General features: G+C 51.6%; 1 protein-coding gene across 1 annotated transcript; it reads right to left on the bottom strand.

Moving 5' to 3' along the window:
* Positions 1-1,287: 1,287 nt before the first annotated feature.
* On the bottom strand, positions 1,288-3,081 carry LOC133628413 (tektin-3-like). Its single transcript, XM_062016570.1, has 5 exons — positions 2,509-3,081; positions 2,176-2,238; positions 1,992-2,062; positions 1,667-1,810; positions 1,288-1,507 (listed from the first exon to the last, which is right to left on the bottom strand). The coding sequence occupies exons 1-5, from the start codon at positions 3,079-3,081 to the stop codon at positions 1,288-1,290; spliced, it is 1,071 nt and encodes a 356-aa protein (XP_061872554.1).
* Between the last annotated feature and the right edge of the window lie 6,831 nt (positions 3,082-9,912).

The following is a 9,912-nucleotide window of genomic DNA, read 5'->3' as shown; positions in this document are numbered from 1 at the left end:
ACAGCATATATTTTTTCAATTGGAGCTGAGCAGTCCAAGTGAGTGGGATTGGAGATAACTCCCACAGGAAAGCATGTACAAATGTGACACATTGCTGGCTGATAGACTACATGGGGACCTACTTAACACTGTAGGTTGGGTCTGCCTCCTGCTTTCTTGTAGCTCCCATATGCAGTGCTATAACTTAACCTACAGCATATATTTTTTCAAAGGGACCTGAGCAGTACAAGTGAGTGGGATTGGAGATAGCTTTCACAGGAAAGCAGCTGCAGATGTGACACAGTGCTGGCTGATAGACTACATGGGGACCTTCTTACTACTGTAGGTTGGGTCTGCCTTACTTCTTTTTTGTAGCTCCCATACACAGTGGTACAACTTTACCGACAGCATATATTTTTTCAATGGGAGTTTAGCAGTCCAAGTGTCTGGGATTGGAGATAGCTCCCACAAGAATACAGCTGCAAATGTGATGCAGTGATGGCTGAGAGAATAAATGGGGATCTACTTTCTACTGTAGCTGGGGTCTCCCTCCCTGCTTTCTTTTACCTCCTATACGCAGTGATATAAGTTCTACGGACAGTCTGTATTTTTTCAAAGGGCATTGGGCAGTCCAAGTGACTGGGATTGGAGATAGCGCCCACAGGAAAGCTGCTTTAAAGGTGACACAATGCTGGCTGATAGACTACATGAGGACCTACTTCCTACTGTAGTTGGGGTCTGCCTTCCTGCTTTCTTGTAGCTCTTATACGAAGTGCTATATCTTAACGGAAAGCATGTATTTCTTCAATGGGATTTGAGCAGTACATGTGAGTGGGACTGGAGATACCTCCCACAGGAAAGAAGCTGCAAATGTGAAACAGCGCATACTGATGGACTACATGGGGACCTACTTACTTCTGTAGGTGGGGTCTGCCTTCCTGCTTTCTTGGAGCTCCCATACGCACTGTTATAACTTCGACTGACAGTCTGTATTTTTTCAATGGTCGTTGAGAAGTTCAAGTGACTGGAATTGCAGATAGCTCCCATTTGAAAGCAGCTGCAAATGTAACACAGTGCTTGCTGATAGACTACATTGGACCTACTTACTACTTTTGGATGGAGTCTGCCTTCCTGGTTTTTTATTGCTCCCATACGCAGTGGTATAACTTAAGCGACAGCATATATATTTGCAATGGGACATGAGCAGTCCAAGTGAGTGGGATTTGCCTCTTCCCGGGCCAGGTCTGCGTGGAGGGTGGTCGGTGTCCCAGGGAGGTGAGGGCGTCACACACACAGGGAGGGGTTGGACTACCTTGGCCAGGTGGGCCCGAAGCTTGTTCTTGGCATCTCGGCGATGCAATTGGTGAGGGCCACGTTCACCCTGTTGAACTGGCACCGCATTTCGGTGACTGTCACCTCCATCAGGTTCTCAATGGAGTCCCGCAGCTGGGCGGAGGCCACCCGCTCTCTCTGCGACTGGAGGATGTTGTTGTCGCTGAACTTGGCCCACGACTCGGGCACGGAGATGCTGGTGGGGGGAAAGGAGAGGCCCACAATCAGCCCGTGCTGGGAGGGCCAGGCCCTGCACAGACACAGCCTTCCCTGGTGGCCTTTCCTTTCGGGGAAAGGGAGCGGCACCGAGCATCCCGGGACGGCCGGGTGCCAGCGCTGTCAGGTGCGCACTCACGTGGCATCCACCCGCTGCACCCCGTGGTAGTAGCTGATGCCGTCGGAGCAGTTCCTCAGCTGGTGGCACTTGCCGTTGATGCGGTGGGCTGCCTGCTTGTTGGCCAGGTCCTTCTCCAGCTCGTGCTGGGCCGTCCAGTTGGTCCTTAACGCACAGGGACAGTCGTGGTGGCCACGTGTGGGTGGGACGGTCTCCTCCCCTTCCCATGGCCGCGCAGCTCCCTTTCTCCCTTCCTCCCACCCCCCCCTCCATCCCTCCCGGGCAGCTCTGTGCTCCCACCAACATCACTGCCCGCTCCCCAGGGAGATACGGGGCTCCTCCTTACATGAGCTGGGCTTTTGCCTTCTCCAGGAATAGTCGTATCCTCTCCTGGCAGGCCCTGATGCCATCCACTTCCTGGGCAGAGAGAGGCAAAGCACAAGCCATCAGAGGCCATGCTCCAGCGTCACGGCTGACAGCTCTGCTGACCTCAACTGGAAGGTGGGATCTGTTAAAAGCTCTTTCTGCACCTCGTCATGGACAAGGTCGATGCCCATCCTCTTCTCCCACTGCAGGAGGCACTCCCGAGCAACCTGTTGGGGAGAGGCCGTTGGTGCTGGCTGCAGGGCTTCCCGCAGGGATGCTGCCCGGCTCAGGACAGGGCAGACAAGAAAGGGGAGGTGGACACAGAGACGAGGACAAGGGCAAGCAGCACCCTGGGCAGCCGGTTTAGGCCACGACTAATGGGCGGCAAAGCTCGTTTCATGCAGCGGCAGCATGAAAGCCCCAGGAGAGAGCACACGTGTCCCTGGTGCAGCGGCAGCAGTGGGCTACAGCTTGCGGCCCACGCACAGGGTGCTCACCTGGAGAGGGGTCTCTGTCTCGGCCAGAGCTCTCTCCAGCCGTGCCTTCATCTCTCTCAGGGCATCGCTCTCCTTGATGATCTCTGCCAGCTCATGGCAGAGCTCCGCCTTCCAAAACTCAATGTCGCTGACTCGCTGCCCCAGCTGACTCGTTGCCTGGCTCTTGCTGGTCTGTTGGTATTTGTCCTGCACCAGGCGGGAGGTATCAGCCGTCAGCAGCTCCGCCTTGCGCCGGGACGTCTCCGCCTTGTGGTAGTTGCTCTGGTTGGAGCGGTACCAGTCGCTGGGGCTGTAGCGGGTGAAAAGCGCCGTTCTGTTTGACACAGAAGGCAGCATCTCGCTGGGGCTCAAGCCCTGGCAGGTGCCAGACAAGGGAGCCAGAGTGGGGTGGGTGGCAGCAGCCTTATAGTAGGCTCTGGGTATCCAGGGGAGGCCGTAGCTCTGCAGCACGGCGTAGCGAGGAGCACGGTTCTTGTAGCTCGAAGCCATGGGGCTGATGGCAGGCAAAAAGCGGGCAGGAGTTGACTTGGGGTGAGCGGATGTGGCGGTTAAGGGAGAGCCAAGCAGGTCCATTCTCTTCCGGGACGTGTCCTGCACAGAGGAGACGGAAGAAGACAACTTCCCTCAGTCAGCTCCTGCACTTGCCTGACAGCAACAGCTGAGAGCACAAATGGCGACGCACACGGCACCCACACGTGGCCTGTGCTAAAGCCCTTGAAAACAAATCCCTCCCCAAGCGTTTGCCTAAGTCAGGGTTGGACTGTGGGGCTGGGATCCAGCACCAGGTCAGAGGAGCAAACCACGGCTGCTGAGGAGAAGGGCTGACACCGGGCCTTCATCTTCCTTCAATCTGTCAGTCCAGGGCAAGTGCACTTGCCCTTCCTCCACTGCCCATCTCTTTCTTTTGGCTGGCGTATCTGCTGACCTCAGAGGCCTCCAGGGATCATTTTCACTTGAAAAGCTCCATTGCCAGCCCCGAGGGCTGTGAAGACACAGTCGCTCCCAGCTCAGCACCAGCTGTGGGCCAGGGACTCCATCCTCATCCTCTCTGTCTTCACAGCATGAAATGCTGGGCTGAGGACTCTGCAGGGGAGCTGAGCTTTGCAGGACGGGGCCCACAGGTGACCAACCCACCCCCTCCTCCCCCAGAACAGCCATCTCTTGATCTCAAAGGAAGAAAACCGGTCTGTGGCTCACCTGACGCCAAGGGAACATGCTTGGAAGGGAGAGATCCCACAGCCTTGTCAGAGCGTCTTGTAAACAGCAGCCTTGCAGTAACCCTGGGAGGAAAGACCACACAGGAAGATTGAGCTCCTGAGAGCTGCCTATGGCACTCTGGGGGCTCTTTCTCTTTCCAGGTGGAGGTTCTCAGCCCCTTCTGAGCAGAGGGCCACCAAATGTACCCAACACACTCCAGCTGAGGGCAAACGGCCAGGAGGGTCTGCTGATCTGGGCATGAAGCTCTTGTGTGGGTACAGGTTTCAGCCCCTGGCACAGAAAGTCCCTGCGGCAGTTGCAGGCAGCTGCCGTGTTGCAGGGACGTGTCCTTCCCCGAACCCGTCCCGTCCCTGCTGCTCCCAGCCTGGCTCAGCCCGGGGGGCTGGCGGTGCCCGGGAGCTGCTGCTCACCGTGTGCTGTCGGCTCAGTGGCCCCACGGCCAATGTGGCCCTGTCAGGGACACAGGGACACAGGCCCAGGGAGCGTTGCCAGGGGCGCAGGGGGCTCTGTTACCTCATTCTGCGTGGGCCAGTCCCGGCAGCCGAGAGGGCGGCTGGATGCAGGAATGGGCAACCTGCTCCCGGCCTCTCCTCACTCTCCCCTTCTCAAGGAGATGGAGTTGCTCTCTCTGTGAGGGAGCAATTAGACTGCATTGGGCACTGGAATTTCTCACCACGATGAACAAGGCCATCAAAATAGATTTTTACACTGCCTACAGACAGGTGGAGAATTCTGAGTAGGTTCCAGTCCAGTGGTTTTGTATAATGAATAAAGATAAGTCCCAGCAACTAATTCAGGATATCTCAAAAATCTCACAAATCAAAGTCCGCAAGCGCATCAGGGGCAGAGAAATTTTTGTGAGTTGGCGATTTATGAAAGTTGCTGGTCCTAGAATGGGAGTTACGTGCCCTGTACCTAGATCTCGCAGAGAAGTTGTGCTTCAGTAAATAATTGCTGGAATCGGGTAATTCCATGCCAACTTGACTTTCTTTTGAACATCTTTCTTTCAAAATCTCAAGATCTTTCTTAGAACTGCTAGTTTAACTCTGGCTGCCCAGGTGATCAGTACCTGGGTGTCCACAGACAGCGTGAACAGCCTCTGCAGAATTCAGGATGCACTGAAACAGCAGGTGAGAAGCTGAATTCACGGCCATGTGGGACTTCTGCCCATAGGCTCCCAACAACGCTGTTTCCGATTTCCCTGAAAGTCTAAGGAACAATTAATTCTGCAAAGTACCAACAGCGGTGGCCATTTCCAAATTAACTTATGTGTTCTGGGAGACAGCCCAGCTCAGTCATCAAGACAGGAACCTTTCAAAAATTATGACTCCAGGGTGACAAATTCTATGGGCAGTGGTGGAATAAAACCAAGTGCTATAGTCCATAGTTTTTTTCTGTTGTACCTGGTGACAGGACAAGGGGCAATGGGATGAAGCTGGAACACAAAAGATCCCATTTAAACACAAGAAAGACCTTGTGTTACAGTTGAAGTGAGGGAGCACTGGCACAGGCTGCCCAGGGAGGGTGTGGAGGCTCCTTCCCTGGGAGGACTTCCAAACCCGCCTGGACGCGTTCCTGTGACCTGATCTAGGTGGACGCGTTTTGGCAGGGGGGTTGGACTGGATGGTCTCGAGAGGTCCCTTCCAACCCCTACAGTTCTACGATTCTATGAGCGTACAGGCCCTCCTGCAAGCCTGTGGTGTTGCAAAGTGTCCAGAGTGGCTCTCCCAAAACCACTGGGCTTCTTCCTAATATATACTGGGTGAAACCCACCCCAGTGAACTCTTACTGTGTCCCCGTGTCCCTGACAATTCTTCCTCATCTCCGATCTAAACCTCCCCTGCTGCAACTTGATGCAACTTGCCCTGTCATTCCTTACTGGAGAGAAGAGATCGACCCCCACCTGGCTACAACCTCCTTTCGGCTGCTCTCTGTCCCACCATGAAAGAGCAGCGACAGAAAGAGAAAAACCAAAGGCAAAAGAAAACCCGGGCAGACCATGTAACACACCAAACGATCATTTAATTCCCACTCAGGCCTTTCAGAAGGAAGCAGAATCTAACTACGCCACAAAAAGGATCAAAGCAAAAGTGGGAGTGCGCTCGGGCCAAACTGGGAACAGCTCCAACAGGAGATGTGGTGAGGGCCGCTGGGCCCAGCCTACACGTAGCCAAGCAGCCGCAAGGTGCTGGGGAAGGCCTTGCGCAGCCCCAGGCACTTCTCCTGGTCCAGGAAGAGCGAGTTGGCCTTGACAGAGAGATCGTGCTCCAGCGTGGCCTTGGCATGAACCAGCCTCTGCAGGCTCCCAAAAGAAAGCAGGTGCAAATGTGACACAGTGCTGGCTGATAGACTACATGGGGACCTATTTACTACTGTAGATAGGGTCTGCCTTCAAGCTTTTATCGTAGCTCCCATACGCAGTGTTATAACTTAAGCGACAGCATATATTTTTTCAATGCGATCTGAGCACTAAAAGTGAGTGTTATTAGAGATAGCTCCCACAGGAAAGCAGGTGCAAATGTGACACAGTGCTAGCTGATAGACTACATGGGGACCTACTTAACACTGTAGTTGGGATCTGCCTTCCTGCTTTCTTGTAGCTCCCATACGCAGTACAATTACTTATCGGAAAGCATGTATTTTTTCAGTGAGAACTGAGCAGTCCAAGTGAGTAGGATTGGAGATAGCGCTCACAGGAAAGCAGCTGAAAATGTCAAACAGTGCTGGCTGATAGACTAAATGGGAACCTACTTACTACTGTAGGTGAGGTCTGCCTTCCTGCTTTCTTGTAGCTCCCATAAACAGTGGTATGACTTAAGCAACAGCATATATATTTTCAATGGGACATGAGCAGTCCAAGTGAGTGGGATTGGAGATAGCTCCCAAAAGAAAGCAGGTGCAAATGTGACCAGGGCGGGCTGATAGACTACATGGGTACCTACTTATTGCAGTAGGTTGGGTCTGCCTTCCTGCTTTCTTATACTTCCCATACGCAGTGCTATAATTTCTACTGACAGAATGTATTTTTAAAGGGAGCTGACGAGGCCAAGAGCGTGCAATTGGAGATAGCTCCCACAGGAAAGCAACTGCAAATGTTACACTTTGCTGGCTGATACACTACATGGGGACCTACTTACTACTGTAGGTGGGGTCTGCCTTCTTGCTTTCTTGTAGCTCCCATACGCAGTGGTATACCGTAACCGACAGCATTTATGTTTTCAATGGGAGTTGAACAGTCCAAGTGAGTGTTATTGGAGATAGCTCCCACAGGAAAGCAGTTGAAAATGTGACACAGTGCTGGCCTATAGACTACATGAGGACCTACTTAGTTCTGTACGTTGGGTCTGCTTTCCTGCTTTCTTGTTGCTCCCATAAGCAGTGGTACAGCTTCTACCGACAGTTTGTATTTTTTCAATGGGAGTTGAGCAGTCCAAGTGAGTGGGATTGGAGACAGCTTTCACAGGAAAGCAGCTGAAAATGTGACACAGTGCTGGCTGATACACTACATGGGGACCTACTTACTAGTGTAGGTGGGGTCTGCCTTCCTGCTTTCTTACAGCTCGTATGCACAGTGGTATAACTTCTATCGACAGTCTATATTTTTTCAATGGAAGTTGAGCAGTCCAAGTAAGTGGGATTGGATATAGCTCCCACAGGAAAGCAGCTCCAAATGTGACACTGCTGCCTCATAGACTACATGGGGACCTACTTAACACTGTAGTTGCGATCTGCCTTCCTCCTTTCTTATAGCTCCCATACGCACTGTTATAACTTCTACTGACAGTCTGTATTTTTTCAATGGGAGTTTAGCAGTCCAAGTGAGTGTGAGTGGAAAGAGCTCCCTGTCGTGGTTTTGCCCAGACGGAGCAAAGGGGAAGGAAACCCCGACTCCTCCCCCTCCTCCTCTTGACAGAATGCGGAGGGGATCGGAGAGGGAGAAAAACAAAAGTAAAAGAGCCCGTGTAAGTTGAAATAAGAACAGTTTACTGGGGAAAATTGAAGAGTAACAACTATAATAAAGACAAGGGGATATTACAAAGAAAACTGGTGATTGATACAGTTGCTCACCACCCGGGACCCGACATGAGCGACCGCTCCGGACTGGTGACCAAGGGTCCGCACCCCCCGGAAGAGCTTATTCCACGGAATGTTACACTTTGCTGACTGATACACTACATGGGGACCTACTTACTACTGTAGGTGGGGTCTGCCCTCTTGCTTTCTTGTACCTCCCATATGCAGTGGTATAACTTAACCGACAGCATATTTTTTTTCAATGGTAGCTGAGCACTCCAAGTGAGTGTTATTGGAGATAGCTCTGACAGGAAAGCAGCTGCAACTGTGACACGGTGCTGGCTGATCGACTACATGGGGATCTACTTACTACTGTAGGTGGGGTCTGCCTTCCTGCTTTCTTCTAGCTCCCATAAGCAGTGGTATAACTTAACTGACAGCATATATTTTTTCAATGTTAGTTGAGCAGTCCAAGTGAGTGGGATTGGGGATAGCTCCCACAGGAAAGCAGCTGCAAATGTGACACATTGCTGGCTGATAGACTACATGGGGACCTACTTACTACTTTAGGTCTGGTCTCCCTTCCTTCTTTCTTGTAGCTCCCATCAGCAGTGGTAAATCTTCTACCGCCAGCATGTATTTTTTTCAATGAGTGCTGAGCAGACACAGTGAGTGGGATTAGAGGTAGCGCCCACAGGAAAGCAGGTGCAAATGTGACACAGTGCTGGCTGATAGACTACATGAAGAGCTACTTACTAGTGTAGGTGGGGTCTCCCTTCCTGCTTTTTTGTAGCTCCCATTCGCAGTGGTATAACCTCTACCGAGTCTGTATTTTTTCAATGGGACCTGAGCAGTACAAGTGAGTGTTATTGGAGATAGCTCCCTGTAGTGGGTCTGGGATGGTAGTGATTTTCCACAGCAGCTCCTGCACTGCTGTGCTTACTGTTGATATCAATATTATGACTACCGCTTGCACAGCATCAGGACTGTCCCTCCAGCATTCCTTCCCCCACCTTCACCAATAGCTGTGGGTGGGCATGATCTTGGGAGGGACTATGGCCAGGACAGATGACCCAAGCTGACCAAGGAGATATTCCATACCATATGACGTCAGCTCAGTAATATAAACTGGGGGAGAGGAGCAGGAAGGGAAGGCGAGATTCATTTCTGGCCTTCCAAAAGCAACCGCTACGCATACTGAAGCCCTGTTTCTCAGAAGGTGGCCGGACATCGCTGCTGATGGGAAGTAGAGAGTAACAGTTTTATCTGCTTTTGCTTTGCTTCCCGCACGTGCGGCTTTGCTGCTTATTTATTAAACTGCTTTTATCTCAACCCACAAGACTCCCATCTTATTTCCTCCCCTTCCCTGGCTTGCTGAGGAGGTGGGGGATAAAGCTGTGTGGTGGGTACCTGGCATCAAACCAGGCTCAAACTACCACACTCCCACAGGAAAGCAGCTGCAAATGCGACACAGTGAAGGCTGATAGACTACATGGGGACCTACTTACTACTGTAGGTGGGATCTGCCTTCCAGCTTTTTTTTTACTTCCCATTCAGTGGTATAAATTAGGCGACAGCATATATTTTGTCAATGGGAGTTGAACAGTCCAAGTGAGTGGGATTGGAGATAGCTCCCACAGGAAAGCAGTTTCAAATGTGACACAGTGCTGCCTGAAGGATTACAGGGGAGCCTACTTAACACTGTAGTTTGGGTCTGTCTTCCTGTTTTCTTGTACCTCCCATACGCAGTGGTATAATTTCGACTGATAGAATGTATTTTTAAAGGGAGATGGCAAGGCCAAGAACGTGGGATTGGAGATAGCTCCCACAGGAAAACAGCTGCTAATATGTTACACAGTGCTGGCTGATAGACTAAATGGAGGTCTAATTACTACTTTAGGTGGGGTCTTCCTTCCAGCTTTTTTGTCGGTCCCATATGCAGTGGTATAACTTAAGCGACAGCATATATTTTCTCAATGGGATCTCAGCAGTACAAGTGAGTGTTATTGGAGATAGCTCTCACAGGAAAGCAGCTGCACATGTCACACAGTGCTGGCTGATAGATTACATGGGGTTCTACTTACTACTTTAGGTGCGGTCTGCCTTCCTGCTTTCTTGTAGTTCCCATATGCAGTGGTATAACTTCTGCAAGAGTCTGTATTTTTTCAATGG

This window comes from Colius striatus, chromosome W, assembly GCF_028858725.1.
Source record: "Colius striatus isolate bColStr4 chromosome W, bColStr4.1.hap1, whole genome shotgun sequence".
Classification (NCBI taxonomy): domain Eukaryota; kingdom Metazoa; phylum Chordata; class Aves; order Coliiformes; family Coliidae; genus Colius; species Colius striatus.
Note: the sequence above shows the minus strand (reverse complement) of the source record. Positions and strands in the feature narration are given on the sequence as shown.